This window comes from Macrobrachium rosenbergii, chromosome 45, assembly GCF_040412425.1.
Source record: "Macrobrachium rosenbergii isolate ZJJX-2024 chromosome 45, ASM4041242v1, whole genome shotgun sequence".
NCBI lineage: Eukaryota > Metazoa > Arthropoda > Malacostraca > Decapoda > Palaemonidae > Macrobrachium > Macrobrachium rosenbergii.
The window spans coordinates 32,623,469-32,639,816 of NC_089785.1; the positions used below are offsets into that span (position 1 = coordinate 32,623,469).

General features: G+C 45.6%; 1 protein-coding gene across 1 annotated transcript in view; it reads left to right on the top strand.

Moving 5' to 3' along the window:
* Window positions 1-1,016: 1,016 nt before the first annotated feature.
* Window positions 1,017-16,348, top strand: part of LOC136829895 (condensin-2 complex subunit D3-L-like) — a 66,850-nt gene continuing 51,518 nt past the window's right edge. The window contains exon 1 of the mRNA XM_067089015.1: window positions 1,017-3,050. Within this exon, the coding sequence (XP_066945116.1) occupies window positions 1,116-3,050 (1,935 nt within the window). The 5' untranslated portion in view covers window positions 1,017-1,115. The remainder of the gene's footprint in view (window positions 3,051-16,348) is intronic.

The following is a 16,348-nucleotide window of genomic DNA, read 5'->3' on the forward strand; positions in this document are numbered from 1 at the left end:
GTTCCTAAGACTGTAGACCATTTAGAAGTTCATGTAACTGAAAAAAACCCAGGTGTTTTATAAGATAAATGTGATTTTCCAGTCAGTACTCAATATTCTGTCACACAGGTAGTCTTTTAATTACTTTATAAGGCGTCATCAACAATCCTAATGAACTTCTAGAACTTTTACAAGTTCCTGAACAACTGCATCACAAGCCGGACTAAGATGGAGTAAGACTGAGATAACATATATGTGTATTCATCCATCATTTCCAACAGACCGTTAACTACAGACTATACAGAATTTACCCTTTCCAGGTGAACGATTAGTTGTTCATTAAGAACATGCTCTAGCATTTTTCATATTGGCAATAGATCTGTGTGAACTTGAGTTGGATAGTCTAAACTTTCTAGAGCACCTTTCAAAATAGGCTTAATAATAGTCACTTTCTCAGATTAGGGGACTTGGTCTCAGAAATACTGGCATTTATACCAATCATCTTTCTATTAGTAAGACCAAATGTAAGGGCACACAGAAACTCGTTAGTGTTAGACCAGGGGGACTTCCAACAGGTGTGGGTTAGAAGTTAATTTATTCTTGACTGAAGATAAACACGTGGGAAATGTGTCTGTAATTAGTTTTTCATGTTTACTCCACCATCTCATCACCTCCATCATCTATGTTTACTCTGGAGCCCATTTCTTGGTGGATAACAACAACAACAATAATAATAATAATAATAATAATAATAATAATAATAATAATAATAATAATAATAATAATAATAATAATAATAATAATAATAATAATAATAATGTAAAGGGAGGAGACCCTCTCTTAACAAGTTCTGTTCAAAAGAATACCTGCAACAGCCGAATTGATTTTTATTATATATTTTCATATATTCTACTGGTTCTCTATTTCCGTTACCGGTGATTAGTAAAGCTTAGACAACAATTCTGACCGAAATACGAATGTGAAATCGAATCGACTGACGCAACTATTCCTTTCAACGGAATTATAGTGATAGGAGCGAGAGGAGAAGGTGAGCCGGTACAAAGGTAACAGCGCCCAATGACGTCACCGAAGGCGAGGTCGCGATTTGATTTTCAAAACAACAACAAACCGCCAAAATGGTGATTCAAGGAGCGCAAATGCGCGACACGGTGGACTTACTGACGAAATTCTCCGTCGACAGACTAGACAACAGGTGGATTAAAGTAGTGATTGATGGGGATTTCACCGAAGTTGAGGATTTACCGGCGGAATTCGAGGATTTCCACTCCGACACCAACTTCAAAGAGCTGTTCGATGCCGCCATCGAATCCTTACGACGTTACGTCGACAGTGTAGCTACCGACGCAGCGGACGACGAAGAGCAGAGGCTGTCAGCGGCCGGTGTTTCGGGTAGTCGGGATATTTCGAGTCCAAATGGCCCACAGGAGAACGGGAGCAGTGAACTGCAGGCGGGTTTCTGGGTGGCGTTGTCGGAGAACCTCAGCGTCAAGGGCCTGAAAGCGTTCCTCTTTTACTTCCTGCACAGGGGCCAGAGGTACAATGCCAAGGAAGACGACAGAGAGTGTTCCTTGAAAGCCTCCAGTATTTACTTCCTGCTCCTGTGCGTCCCCGGCAGCAACGCCTTCAGGGTCTTCCACTCGGTGCTCTACACGAAATCCATCGAGGTGTTCAAGTTGTCGTCCAAGTTGAAGGTTGGGGCGTCCGGGTCGGCGCAGAGGGGCCGCCCGTCAGGGGGCCGGGGAAGCCACGGCAGGAAGTCGCACGACGAACTCTCCACTCAAGGTGACGACGATGAGGAGGAGGGGGAGGAGGCGCAGGCAGCGGTGTTGTCACAGGCTGAGGCGACAAAGTTGATCAGGTCGCTGAATATTCTTTTCAATGACTTTTTCAGGCTGACCAAAAGGTTCTCCTTGAAGCATTCGGCCGAGTGCCTCGACGAAACCGTCAGCGTCTTGATAGAAGTGTCGCGATGCGAAACGCAAGATGCCCAGGGCATTTTCCTCAGTCGCCACAGCCCGTCCACCGTCACGGCCTTATCGCACAACGCATACGTTGCTCTCCAGTGTGTGTGTAACCCTATTCATGGGAAGTTGAGCAAAATTGTCATCCTCATCATGAAACATATCATGCACAATATCCTTATGGTCGCTCGAGGTAGCTCGGACGCGTCGCCTCGAGCTTTGGGTGTTATTAGGGATCATTCCCAGATTTTTGTCAAGTATATTTTAACACAAGTGAAAGAAGAAGCTCACGAAGGAGTTTATATCCTCATCCAACACATCTGTATCCGTGTCCCAGACAGAGCAGAATTTCGTCAGAAGACGGCTCAGTCTGTGGTTGAGATATTGCGTTACCTTCCCATCCAGCTGTATACGCGGCTTGTGAAGTGGTTCTTTAAATTTTCCCATAATGAAAAGGCAGGCCACAGATTGTTTATGCTGGAAGTTATATCCAAGATGCTAGATGAAAAGGAGAGAGTGGAGGAGGGCAGAGAAACTCCGGTGGTGCAGCATCCTGCCAGAAGGGAAAGGAAAGCGGTTTCGGCAGACTCCTCAGACTCTTCCAGTGACAGTGACAGTGACTGTGGGGTGCAAAGAAACGAAGACAGCACCTTCTTGAAGGTCAACGTGGATCATCCTGTTGAAGCTCCTCCAGATCGCAATGTTCTGTCCCACAAGTTTCTCTTGGGCATCATTTTCTCCAGGTGCCGCGACAGCGGGGCGACAGTTCGTGCAAAAGCTTTAGCTCTGCTGGCAGAGTGCACCTATTCAAAGAATCCAACCATCATTTTGGCAATGAAGCAGATTTTCTTTCAGAATCGCCCCTTGATGTTCACGACACCTCACATCGATCAGAATAACATCAACATCGAGTCGCCATTAGAGCAGGAAGGGGAGGAAAACCTTGACTTGCCAAACGCAGCTATGATGGTCTCCATGCTCCATCGGCGTGCGCTTGATGACAAAGCGATTGTACGCAGGTCTGCTTTGCAGGTGTTGGAGAATTTGATGAAGCTGGACAAAGAATTGCTAACTGTCAAGAATTTAGAGGTTTGTATTGTATTATGGGTAAAATTTGAAGCTACTACCGCGGCCTGGTTCCCGAAATATTTACCGTCATTTGTCCATATTGTTTTATGTTTTACATTCATCCCCAAGGGGCTGGTACTAAACATGGTGCCCATTTTGCACATAAACTGGAAGTTGCCAAATCTAGAAGGGTGTGGTAGTAGTTTAAAGTTCTACTGTATTATGTATATGCATACTATATGATTTGCAGTACTATTTAAAGTTACACTGATCTGTTAGCGATTTGGTTACCTCACTTTTTGCATAGGCTGTGGCACTCGCTACAAGCCTCGAATCCAGATGAATAGCCTGATGAATGAGGATGTACTCTGTCTCCTTAGTGAGATTCATACCAGCACATGGTAGGGTAATTTTTCGGAAGACTCCAGCCAGCCGTTTTTGCATGGAAAACCAAATTTTCTGGTAGTTTTTTTGTTGTTTAGTTGTGCTCTGATGATGATATCTCGCGCAAATGTATAGTTTGCCCCCTTACTCTATATGTATGCAAAAGGAATGGGTAGTCTCGAGTACGCCGCGGCAAAACGGCGCTTCGCGCCTTATTTGCATTTTTTAAAGATTGTCGCAGGCACGTATATATGGCAAGTGGTAATATTGCGCTGCGCGTGCCTGCCACAGGGGTCACAGGACATTAGCAATTAGGCATTGCATTAAAAAATGACACTTCTAGACTAGATTTTGTTTCCTTACCTTACTACTCGGAGTCTGATGTTTCAGCAACACCACCAGGGTGAACGTAGAACACAATCCTTGCCACACTTGGGACACTTCACCTTCTTTGGAAGAACGCCGTGATCTATGAAAAATTGTACAGATTCGTCATTTTTCTTAAAAAACCGGCTAATAGCCTCATATTCAGTTACAGCACAACCGTCACAATTGGAAGCCATGGCTACACTAACTTGGTTTTCAGTCTGAACCGGCTTTTTTCCAACGACATCCTTGGAAACACGAAAGAAAAGTACTGTATAAAAAATATCTGAATTCTGATTGGACGATTCAAAATTCAACTCCAGTAGGTCAGCACAGATAAGGAACAACTGAGGGGAACGCATGCGCAAACGGGTTGTCGTCGTAAAACACACCAACTGAAGTCCAGCAAAAAGCAGGTGCCAATAGTAATGCTTTTACTACAGCTACTGTATTCTAATTGAAGAATCTTGTTTAGTGGGTGGAGTCATTGCGCATGTAGGCGAAAATTGTCAAAATGCGCATTTATCAGGAGTGAAAACAAACATACGAACGTAACAAGAGCTACCCATCTTAATAGTGAAAGCATAAACAATGGACTTAGAAAAAACTCGCAACTTATGTAAGTTTAGTATTTTTTTTCTCTGTTATTAATCATTTGCGAAGATAATGCGTAGAGAAGAAGTTTGTAGTTTTTATGTCTTTTATTCAAGAAAAATATAAATTTTAATGTAGAAGGTGGCTGGAGTCTAACGAAAAATAACCCATGGTAGTGAGACTACCATTTGGCCCACTATGCCTCTTTAGTGGTAGTCTCACCCCTAGCATGAGTAGGAAAGTGTCCTAGCGCCTGGCTTGACAGCCTAAATCTTATGAGACCAAATTATCTTCATTTCATAATTGGATTCGAGACCTGCAGTGATAAGGGCCGCTGTGACTATTAAAAATGTTTTTATAATAAGTGACAGTGATGGTAGATTCTATACACTCATGCTGTACGATGTTAATGAGTTATAAGACCGTGTCTACGTAGGGATTTGGCTTACACTTTGCCTTGTAAAGCACACGCTGACAGAGTTAATTATTATTGCTTGATCAGTTAGATTACCAAGCTGCACAATTTTTTTTTAATTTCTCTTCTATTTAAGTCACTTACACAACTGGAAAAATTGCAAAAACTTTGTTGCCCTTCAGTTTTTACCTTTTATGTAGGAACAAATCCTTCAGGCAAGCTAACTCATTTAGTGTTTTGAAATATCATTGCAAACTGTAAGAAGCAATTTACTATGTCAGTCGTGATTGTGCTTGAAGGGTAATCCTGTTACAATTATAGTTAATAGTGGTTCTTTTTCATAAAGTACTGTACTTGGTTTTAGGTGTCAGTTATGAATGATTTTGGTATAATTTTAGTGTAGGTTCAGTGAGAAAAATAAAACATAACTTTTGACTATTTCTATATTTCTATAAGTAATATGCTTAATGCTAAATACATTCTCTTCAGTGTGACTCCTTTTGCAGATGAATAGTCAGTGATAATTTGCATGATGCAGAAATGTTATCTTTTGTTACTGTTGAGACATTGCCATATTTATCATAGAGCACTTTTCAGGTTTTGTTCACAAACAGTTACTAGAATGAGTTATTGAACTTTCTTATTGTTCTGACACGATATACAAACCATCGGTCCTTTACATTAGGAATTACTTTCAGCATAGGCAGTAACTACCGCCAGGTAGGCGGGAATACCCGCCTGCCCAGATGTAAACACTCCAGTTTGCTTTCGGCCGTCATGCATTGCAGACGTGGTTTCGGATCTCTCTGCCTGACTGTCGTTAAGCTCTTATTATCCCGGTGGGATCTTTCTGTATTTTTGTGTATATATTACGTGTGTTTGATATTTATTAATACAAACATACAATTTGTGATAATCTTGCATAAGCCGCCATTTCTCTGCGCTGTGTCTTGGGTTTGACGGCCAAGGGCGTATTAGAGAAGCGTAACCGAGTGGTAATGCTTCTCTTCCAGTTGCCCTTTATTTAGATACTGAGGGCATTCCCCTGTGCAATCAGAGATATATTGGGATGTAATATCTTCTCTCCCCTTCATTGATCGGGACATAAGAGTTCGCTTCTCATCCTGGGCTCCCGCCCTCCGTGTACAAGGGCATGACTTCTTCCTTCCTACTTGTGCTGAGTGTTGTTTTCACCGTCTGCACTTAGAGAGTTGTGGGGCGGGTGGGAGGTTGTGGGCGTCGTCTGTAAGTTATGCTTCCATGGTGCCCATGGTGGCCTCCCCTCCATCCTCCTCTTTCCCCATAGGTTCTTCCTTATCTCTCTTTCAGTAGAGATCTCTCTCCTTTGCCCTCTTCGCTCGCCCGTCAGGTGAAGACTTGGGGGCGGGGGGCCAGTTGGGCGACCTCTTCTAGAGTACCTCTTCTCGCTGCATAGGGAAGTTCCCCTCTTAGTGAGAGGAGTGTCCCTCTACTAATCATCTTTGCTTTTTCTTTCAGGTTGACAGTGAGCATTGCAGACGCAGCAGTAGTTGGCTGGATATCTCAGGGGATATCTTGCATGATGGAGTCCCAACATTCATTCGTCGCTTCGGAACCGACCACAGTACCTGGTTGGAATGACAGTTCCACGTCAGGATTGTTCCGACACTGTTCCTGCCGATGTGGATCGATCGTTGTCATTGCTGGCCTTCATGTATGCCGTAGCACTGCCTGTGGCGTATCTGTGGTCCATCTGCTCCTGCTGTTTCCTGTGTTGTGCTGCTGTTGACTTGACGACAGTCTCTGGGGAGCTCTTCCTGGTCTCCTGCTGCAGCCGCCCTGATCGTTCCTGTCGCTGCTGGTGACTTTCATGTGACCTTCCTGGCCGTTGCTGTAGCTCCTGCCTTCCGAACCACTTCCGTAGCTCCTGCATCGGCTGTCCTGATCGTGCCTGTTGCTTCTCCTGGTGGTCGTGTCCTGGGCCGCTTCTGTTGTGTTCCTGCCTAGCTGGGCTGGAGGTTACGATGTGTCTCCACCAGCCTGTAGAAGATGTCGGAGTGAAGGTGAAGGAAGTCGCCCTGTGGAAGTAGACGCCGTCTTCTTCAACTTATCTTTGATTTCGTCTTCTGCTGCCTCTTCCCTTCCTCTCCTGAGGTCCAAGGGCGTCCCAGAATCTGGACAGACCTTTGTCAGCTGAAGGAGAGGAAGGCTGCTTCTTTACCCTTGATACCCTTGAACGTCTAGGGACTGCCTCCTTCCGAGGAGGCAGTGGGCCTCTCGTTGGCTCTTCCCAACCTTCGGGTTAAGAAACCAATTGGCATACCCCTGGGTTTTGCGTTTTGGGAGCCGCGGATGCGCAGACCTCGGTTTGCGATCCCATTCCCAGTCCTAGAGGTTCCGCCTCTAAGACGGGGGCTGCTTCGTGCACTCGCTCGTGAGGCGCTCCGAGTGCTTGAGATTCTATGGAATATCGAGTATCCCGATCTGGTCTGGAGAGTACTTTCCCCAGCCCAGTTCGGGAGCAGTGCGAGAGAAAGGGCCGAGGCAGCCAGGTGTCTGAGCTCTTCCTGCCAGCACCACAAGTGCTCCCTGAGTGCTTACCAGTGCTCGGTCGGGTTCCCAGTCTGGTGTCTCGATCCTATCGGTTCAAACACCAGAAGAAGCAGGGAAGAGATTCCCTTCGGGAGTCCTGCGGGACTTCTAAGGGACTGACTCTTCTGGGAGACAAGTTTCTCTCATTGGCTGTTCCCACCCTCAGGCAGGAATTGATTCACATTCTCCTGTGGGATCTGGCGTTTCGGGAGCCACGAGAGCGCAGCCTCTCGAGGCTGCACCCTCGTTGCCAGTCTTGGAAGTCTGCGTTAAGACTGGTTCCGTGCCTGGCTCTTTTCGATTTCTTAGGAAAACAAAAGCAGCCGCTCCCGAGTTTTAGGAGTCTCGTGGGTCGCTCGAATTCTATGAATCGCAAGCGCTTTCCTGACGAGAGGCACAGGACAAGAGAAAGTGCCAAGACACCCAGGTGTCTGGGTACTGAGATGCCAGGTGTCTCCATACTGCCTGCCAGCTGCTTTGGTTGCTTGGCCGGGTTTCATCCTCGTGTCTGGAAACTTAGGATTCAAGCATGCAGGATAGCAGACACAGAATTCCCCTTTGAACCTTCTTCTCAAAGGGCCTCGGCCTTGAAGGAGTTTAGAGTTCGGGAAACTAGCGCTAGTTCATGTCAGACGAGTTCTGCCCTGTCCAGTGTCGCACTTGCGGGACTGGCCCGGCTCAGCTCGGCTCACCCCACCTGCCTCCCAGTCCACTGCATACCACCTAGTCGGTATAGAGGGATGAATAAATTTGTTTTTATTTAGCATTTCCCAACGTTTTGTGAGAGAGAGAGAGAGAGAGAGAGAGAGAGAGAGAGAGTGTAATTGTCGTAAGTGAGTGCTTCGGTTGTTGGAAGAGGGATGAGGTCGTTAGTTTGTTTACGGCGCTGTCTGTCTGTGGGATATGTGAAGGATTTTTCGGTTTTAGAGGGAGTCTTTAGTCAGAGCTAGTGCCGGTCAGTGGTTCTTGTGTGGGACAGTTTTTGTCGTATGCTTTTCTGGGAGTTGTTGGTCTTCTTGTTGGTGTGCTGTTTATTTGTGTGTGTTCCATTTTTTTTTGTATTTCCTTGTTGTTTGTGGTTGTTACGGCGGCCTTTATCCATCTCCAGGAACCGAAGATCAGGGTGAGTGTTGTTTGTTGTTTTGTTTGTGGGTTTGAATTCCGCCACATAAATTTGGCGCCCAACGTGGGGCTGTTGTATAATAGCCGTTAGGATTGTTTGTGGTGGGTAGAGTGAGAGTAAGAGGTCAGGATGAGTGAGATAGAGAAACTGAGAGAGGAACTCCGAGTGGCTAGGGAACTCCAGGGTAGGCTGGAGGAGGAGAATGGGAGGCTGAGGAGTGAGAATGAGGAGTTGAGGAGTCAGTTGGAGGAGATGGGGGGAATGCTAAGAAGTGCAAAAGAAGAAATGAAAGGGGAGATGAAAGAGTCAGAAAAGAGAATGGAAGAGAGGGTGGATAAAAAGTTGGAGGGAATGATGAAAGGTGTGGAAGAAATGGTGAAAGGTATGTTCAAGGGTGTTTTTGGAGAAGGGGCTGTTGGAGGCAGGTTCTCTGGAACGTGTGAAGGGGCAAGAGAGAAAGAAAAGGAGGAAGAAGTGAATGGAAGCGTGAGTGATGAAAGTGATATGGGAGTAGGAAGTAAGAAACGAGGAATGAGAGGCAGGGTAAGGAAAAGGGGAATGAAAAGCAAGGGAATGAACAGAGGGAAAGTAAGGATAAGTCAGGGGAAGAAAAAGGGAAGAAGGGAAAGGGAAAGGAAACTGGTAAGAAGGGTAAGGAAGTGGGAAAGGCCGGAAAGAAGGGAGAGGGTGAAGGCAGTAGTGATAGTGAGGTGGATGAAGGCGAGTGGATAAAAGTGGATAAAAAGAGGGGGAAGAAGAGTGTAATGAGTAAGATGAATGTAAGTGCGGAAGTGGACTCTTTGTATTCGGAAGAGGGTATGAAAGGACAGAGTGAAAGTAGCGAAAGTGAGAGTGAAAGTGAGAAAGAAGTGAGAAAGGCTATGTATGTGAGGGAGGTACCCGGTGTGAAAAGTATAATGAGTATGGAAGTAGGGATGTGCATGATTTCTTTAGGGAGTATGAAAGGTTTTGTCAGGATAAGTATGGGGAAAGTAAGAGAGTGTGGGCACGAGAATTAGGAGAATATTTGACTGGGTTTTGCTTGATATGTATAGGGTTATTATGAGTGTGGGGATGTTGAGTATGACAAGGTGAAAGCTAGACTAGTTGAGCAAGCGAGGCGTATGAAAGCGAGTGTTAAGTATAAGAGGAAGAATGAATTTGATGAGGCAAAAATGAAAGCTGGGGAAACCTTGTCACTGTATGCTTGTAGGCTGGAGACGTTGGCAAGGAAGAAGTTTGGGGATGATGGGATAGATGAATGTAAGGAGTTAGTACGGAAGTTGTTAGGGACAGTGCCAGATGGAGTTAGAGAATTTGTGAACTTGAAGCGGAAGGAGAAGAAAAGATGGACGAATGAAAGGTTGACTTGGGGAGAAATTTTGGAAATTGTAGAAGATTATGAGCTTGACAGGGTTATAAAAGAGAGCAGAAGTGTAAGTGTAAGGGCTGGGGTAGATGAGAGGGTACCAGAGTTCGGAAGCTTTAGGGATGCAGTGTTGAGGGGCCCAATGAGAATGGCCGATAGTGTAATAGATAGGAGTGTAAGAGCAAGTAATGTGGAGGTGCCTGGGAGGATGAATGATGGGTTTGTAAGGGAACAACGGGTTGGACGGGTTAGGGATAGTAGTGTACAAAGGGGAAGGTCGGTGAGTGGAAGTCGAGCGAAGTGTTTTAAATGTGGAAAGGAAGGACATACAAAGAATGAGTGTAGGTGGGCTTTAGGAGCGTGTTTCTGTGTGGGCAATCGGGACATTTGGTAAGGGAGTGTACGAAAGATAGGGGGGTTAAATGCTACAGGTGCGGACAGGTGGGTCATATTGCTAATGGTTGTAGGGGTACCCGAGTGAATGTAATATGTGGCAACTGTGGTAAGAATGGGCATTATGCGAGAATGTGTTCAGAACCGAGAGCGAAGTGTGACGAATGTGGAATGGAAGGGCATGTATCAAGTGTATGTAGACGAAAGAGGGTGACTGTGACAGCGAATTCGGGAAACTGAGTGTGAAGGGGGTTCAAATGGGTGGATCCTCCAGGATGCAAGCGGTGCGTGTGATGCATGTACGTGAGGGGTTGTTGCATGAGGGAGGTTTTGCTGGAAAGACTGACGAGTGCATGAGTGTGCAAGTGTGTTGTAAGGGAGTAAGATTGATTGCCTTAGTAGATACCGGGTGTAGTATGAATGTCATATTTAAGAATGGATGTGAGAAATTGAGGAATATGTGTGAGATTAGGAACTGTCAGGGGGAAGTAAGAGGGATTGGAAATTTAGGGGTAGCAGTGGTTGGAAGAGTGTGTGAATGGTTAGAAATTGGGGATGTAGCGATTACGTGTGCGGACTGTCAGAAGGGTAAGTATCAAAGTGTGCATGCGAATCCACCTGTGTTGCGATTGCAGATGAAAGAGTTATTTGAGATGGTTGTGATTGATTGTGTGTCGTTGCCTGTGACTGCTAGAGGACATGTGGGAATGGTTGTAATGGTAGATCATTTGAGTAAGTTTGCATATGCGGTAGCGATTCGGAACAAAAAGAGTGAGACTGTGGCGAGAATGGTGGGTCAAGTGATGTTGCCAATGTGTGTGTGCAAGCCGACGCGAATGTTGAGTGACAATGGGCCTGAATTTGTTGGATGGGAGTTTGAGCAAATGTTGCGTGATTGGGGCATAGAACATGTGTACTCTCGCTGTATATGCCCAGTGCGAATGGATTGGCGGAACGAACGGTGAGAACGTTGACAGAGATATTACGTATGATGAGTGAATGTGATAATGATTGGGATGTAAGCGTTGGGCGAAAGGTATACAACGCCACCGTGCATAAGGGTATTGGTATGTCTCCGTGTAAATATGTGTTAAATTTTGAAAAGATAGTGAGACCGAGATTGGGTCTATCTGAGAATGATAGGGAGGTATGGAAGAAGGCGCATGAAAGGTTTGAAAGTTACAAGGTGGGCGAGAAAGTGTTGAAAGAAGTAATCGAGAAAGGGCGGTTGAATGTAAATAAAGTGCGTGAAAAATTTGAGGGTCCGTATGAAGTGTTGGAAGTTGGTCCCAGTGGGCTTAGTTATGTTGTAGGGGAAGTATGTGTAGATGGTAGTGTGAGAGAAATGCGAGCGCATCACAACCAATTGTGTAGATGGAAGGATGTACCGGAATATGTGAGAGAGAATGGGGTGTATAAATGGTTGAAATCGAATGTGGGTGAACCAAGTATGCATGAGAGCTTGTGTATGGAGGATCAGCAATTTGTTTTGATAGAGTATGGTAAAAACGTAAGAAAGGGAAGAACGTAAGTAAACTGAATGGTCGTAAGTTGTGTGATAGGGGTGTGAGTGCCAAAGTGGAAATGAGTGATAAAGCGTGTAATACGGATGAATGGGATGGTATGGATAGAACGTATAGCATATGTGGGTTTGATATAACTGAGTTGACTGAACGTGTAGGGGTTAGTGAACGGTTGGAGGTGAGCGAAAGTGTAAGAATAAGAGAGCGTAGCAGTAATATACGAGTGATTGAGAGCATGAATGAATCGTTGCAAGAATTGGAAAGGTCAATGAGCGAATGGGATGGGTTAGTTGAAGAATTGGGGAGGTATTTGGGAACGAGTTAGAGGGTATAGATGAGATTGTGGATGAAATTGAGAGTGGTAATAGTGAAGAAGATAGCGTGAATCTGAGAGAGAATGGAGGAGAAGATGTGAGTTTGAATGTTGCTAGAAGAGAGAGTGATTCTGAGAGAATGATTGCGTGCCCGCGAACGCGCGATCTAGAGGACCTGCTAGTGAGCATCCGTGGGTGTTGCGTGAAGGCGATTTGAAAGAGGTGTGAAAGGTGTTGGTTGGGAAATGCTAAAAAGGGGAGAAATATAGAGGATGAATAAATTTGTTTTTATTTAGCATTTCCCAACGTTTTGTGAGAGAGAGAGAGAGAGAGAGAGAGAGAGAGTGTGTAATTGTCGTAAGTGAGTGCTTGGTTGTTGGAAGAGGGATGAGGTCGTTAGTTTGTTTACGGCGCTGTCTGTCTGTGGGATATGTGAAGGATTTTTCGGTTTTAGAGGGAGTCTTTAGTCAGAGCTAGTGCCGGTCAGTGGTTCTTGTGTGGGACAGTTTTTGTCGTATGCTTTTCTGGGAGTTGTTGGTCTTCTTGTTGGTGTGCTGTTTATTTGTGTGTGTTCCATTTTTTTTTTGTATTTCCTTGTTGTTTGTGGTTGTTTGCGGTTGTGGTTGTTACGGCGGCCTTTATCCATCTCCAGCAACCGAAGATTAGGGTGAGTGTTGTTTGTTGTTTTGTTTGTGGGTTTGAATTCCGCCACATCGGATCACGTTCGCGTGATTGGCTCGGTTCGGTGCGTCTCGTCTCGGCCCCACTCAGTTTTTCCGAATCGGGTTCTCGGGTCTGTTTGAGTGAACTTTCTGCTTTTTCCAGGAAAGCGCATTGCCATGGCACAAGCGCTCTCCTTCCCCCGTGTGGCAGTAATCTCCTTCGTTTGATTATCGCTCACGGTCCGCCTCTCCTGCTGGTCTTACTGGCAGGACAGGTAGGGGTACTCTTTCTCCTCACCTGTTCTCTTTCCCTCACGGTTGTTCCGAGAGGCGCGAGATGGACAGAGAGAGCTCCGACGAACTTATCTTTGGAGTTCGGCTGCCTGGCGTGCTTTGGCTGTCGGTCCCCCGAATCTCTCGTAGTACAACCAGGTAGCCGAGGAGGGTTTCATGGGGATCTGTCAAGGCCTCCTTCCAAGGGGAGAGGTAGAGGAGTTTCACGCTTCGGAAACAGCAAGGGTCTTCCTCTTCAAGTTGCAATCACCCTCGTTTTTTCGGAGAACTTCGTGCCGATTCGTTGACGTGAGGATCCCCGGGACAGGACCGCTACTCCCCAATGATTAATCTTCATCACTCACAACCCTTGCAGTTCCCGAGGGGCCGAGAGTGTCGGGGACCGCGTCTTTCTTGACCAGATGAATTCTTTTCTCAGAGGAGTTCATTCAGGTCGAGACACCAAGCTTCTCCTGTGCCTCAGCAGAATATGAATTCTTCTTGCCTCGGAGGTTCTTGCCGACTGCAGTTCTGTGGGCAATTCTGGTGCTAGAAGAAGGACTTTGTCCAATTCAGATCTCCGGTTTCGTAAGTCCCGAGTTGGCTCGACCCTTAGGAACAAACCTTTACTTGGTTCTGCCTTTCTCTTTCAGAGATTTGCTAGATACCTCGGTAATTAAGGTACGTACCAGGGCACTGCCTTGTCCTTTGGACAGTGGCCAAGACCTTTGGGTCTTAGTCATCCTGACTCGACCTTGAGTTCAAGCCAGCCCCCTCAACTCCTAAGAAGTCCCAGGCTTTGGAGGAAGATTGCGGAACACATAGCCCTCTTCTTCCCCTCTAGGAAAGTGCACATAACTGTGTCTCTTTCCACCCTCTTTTCCATAAGAGAGGAAGAAGTATTGACCGGGAAGAAGTTCTCCTACTGTTGATGCCTGGAAGAACTGATACTTATCGAGTCTGGAGCTGGCAGCGACATTGCCGAGACCTGGGAGTGGATTCCTTCAGGAGAAGTATCTATTTCCCTTAGGTCTTGGCAATTCTTTTCATCGAACTTTGATCCCGCTTCCTCTCCCGTGCTCCCTGTTCGGGAAATGCTAGCCAGGCCAGAGCTAATTGTCTCGGTATCCTGTCATCTTGCAGAAGCTTCCCCATGGTGGAGAATGGAGGTCTGCTTCCATTCCTCCATCCTTTCCTCTTCAAGGTATGAGGAAAGAGTTAGGTTAATACTTGATTGAAGAAACCTTCGAATATGCTTGCATATTCCCCTCACATTGTGTGTCTATGTTTGGATTAACCGATCGAGGAACAGGTGCGCACCTGTAAGATTTTGTCTTGAAGATGTTTGTGACCAAGACGATTAGTACCTTCTCATCACCATCCTGGGCTCAGGGGAGCCTTTTGGCCATCAGAGAATTCATGATGAGTTTTGTGACTCTCAGTGGTTTCGTTGAACAACAAAACCACAGTAGTGGCATTTGTCAACAAACAAGAGGTAATAATTTTTTCTTCCTGTTTCATATGTCGACATTTGCAGGTACTCGAGTGTTCTATAGTGCACTTGACAGCTCAATTAACCAGATGCATTCCCAGTGGGGGTGTATTGGTAGGCGAGCTTGGCCTCGGGTTTGAGTGATCGGGACGGAATGTGCTGCTCACTCTTTTCTTCACAGAGATTCATGAAGAGATTGCTCGACTGAGAAATCCGTACTGTCTTTCTGTGGCCTCTCTGGACAACAAGTCAGTAGTTTTTCTCGCTCCTTCATACCAGACCAGGGGCTGCTACGGTGAGGCATGCTTTCTTTTTTGGGGGAAATACAATATCTATGTTTTTCCCCTCCACATTTGTCTGTTTCGTTAGGGGTTCACAAGCATTGCTCACCCCAAGTTACAGACAAGTGCTGGAAGACTTCGCCTTTTGCCCGAACTGATAGCCAAGGCATCAAGAAGAGTTCTGCTTGACCCAACCTCCTGTAGTAGCTACACAAGAAGCAGTTCTTGAGGCAGTACATCCTGCGTGTTCAAGACTGGGAGACCTTCCAGGTTTCCTTGCAAGTACAGGCTTTCTCGCCGAGCGGCAACGGATATAGCTGGATATCTCTTGAAGTTCTCAGCAACATTGTCCCAGGGGCTGGATCTGTCTTCACTGGTGGGGGTTGTTGACAGAACTTCTTCTCGGGTTAGAGTTGCTCTTCAAGTCTGGACTTGCTTGTCTTCTCTGCTAAGGGTTGCTTCTCTCCCTTTCATTTGTGAAGAACTTAGGCCCTTGTGGCCTAGTCTTCTATCTGAAGTAGCCTTCTTCTCTTCATTCGAGACTTAGCTATGGACGAGAAGCTTCTTCGGTCGTGCTGTCCCAGGGAACTGTTCCCTGGGTGGCATGTGATTCTCGTTTAGGGTTCCTGTCCTGTGTTCTGCACGCGCCTTTATGAGAGTCGTCGGATAGAGATGTGCCCTCTTAGGACCATCTCTCATCTTGCTCTAGCCTTGGCATAGAAGATGGAAGAACAGGGATGGGGATCATACCTCGACTCCTCGGATGTCGTAGGTGGACTGTGAATCCATCGGCATATATTGTCGGGTTCGAGTCCTTCTTGTTCCCCTCCTCCTTGGACTTTGTGTCGATGATCCAGATCATTTGTTACTTTGTCCTATTAGGCAGCTGTGGTACTTTCCGAAAAGGCTTGACATTCTTAACCTGGATGTCGTCGACATTTTCGCTAGTACTGTCTCTCCCAAGGAAGAAGTGTCTAAGGACATATCTTTCTCCTGGCTTTGTGTAGCGATTGAAGGAGGTACTCGGCAGCTGGCAACGATGATACCGGTGCTTTCCACCTGAGAGCTCACGAAGTCAATGGCTTGATCCATCCCTCGCATTACGGAAGTTTCTGTCGGTCTGCTATTTTTGTTTATTTTTAACAGATTTTTAATAGATTTATATGATCCTCATCATAACCAGTCAGAATATGCTGAAGCTAACTGCTGGTAAAAAATTATTCATGATAAATAATGGTACATACATGTTTTATTTATGAAATATATCTAAGTATGTTGCACAGCAGTCTAGAAACTTGAAAATATGTTGCACATTAGACTAAAAACCTGAACAGTAAGTTGAAAGAATTATGGTAACACAAACAAAAAGTTATGAGTACTGCATCATATCAATACCTTGTAATTAGCCTTAATACTGAAAGGTAGATTAGAAGAAAAGTTATTTAGCTCATTTGTAGATGTAATATATAAATACTGTAGTCCAGAATTGCATTCTTTGGTTTTTGTTAAAAATTGAAAAAATTAGCAGTTTCATTGTACAGTTTCCATTTCCTATTGCA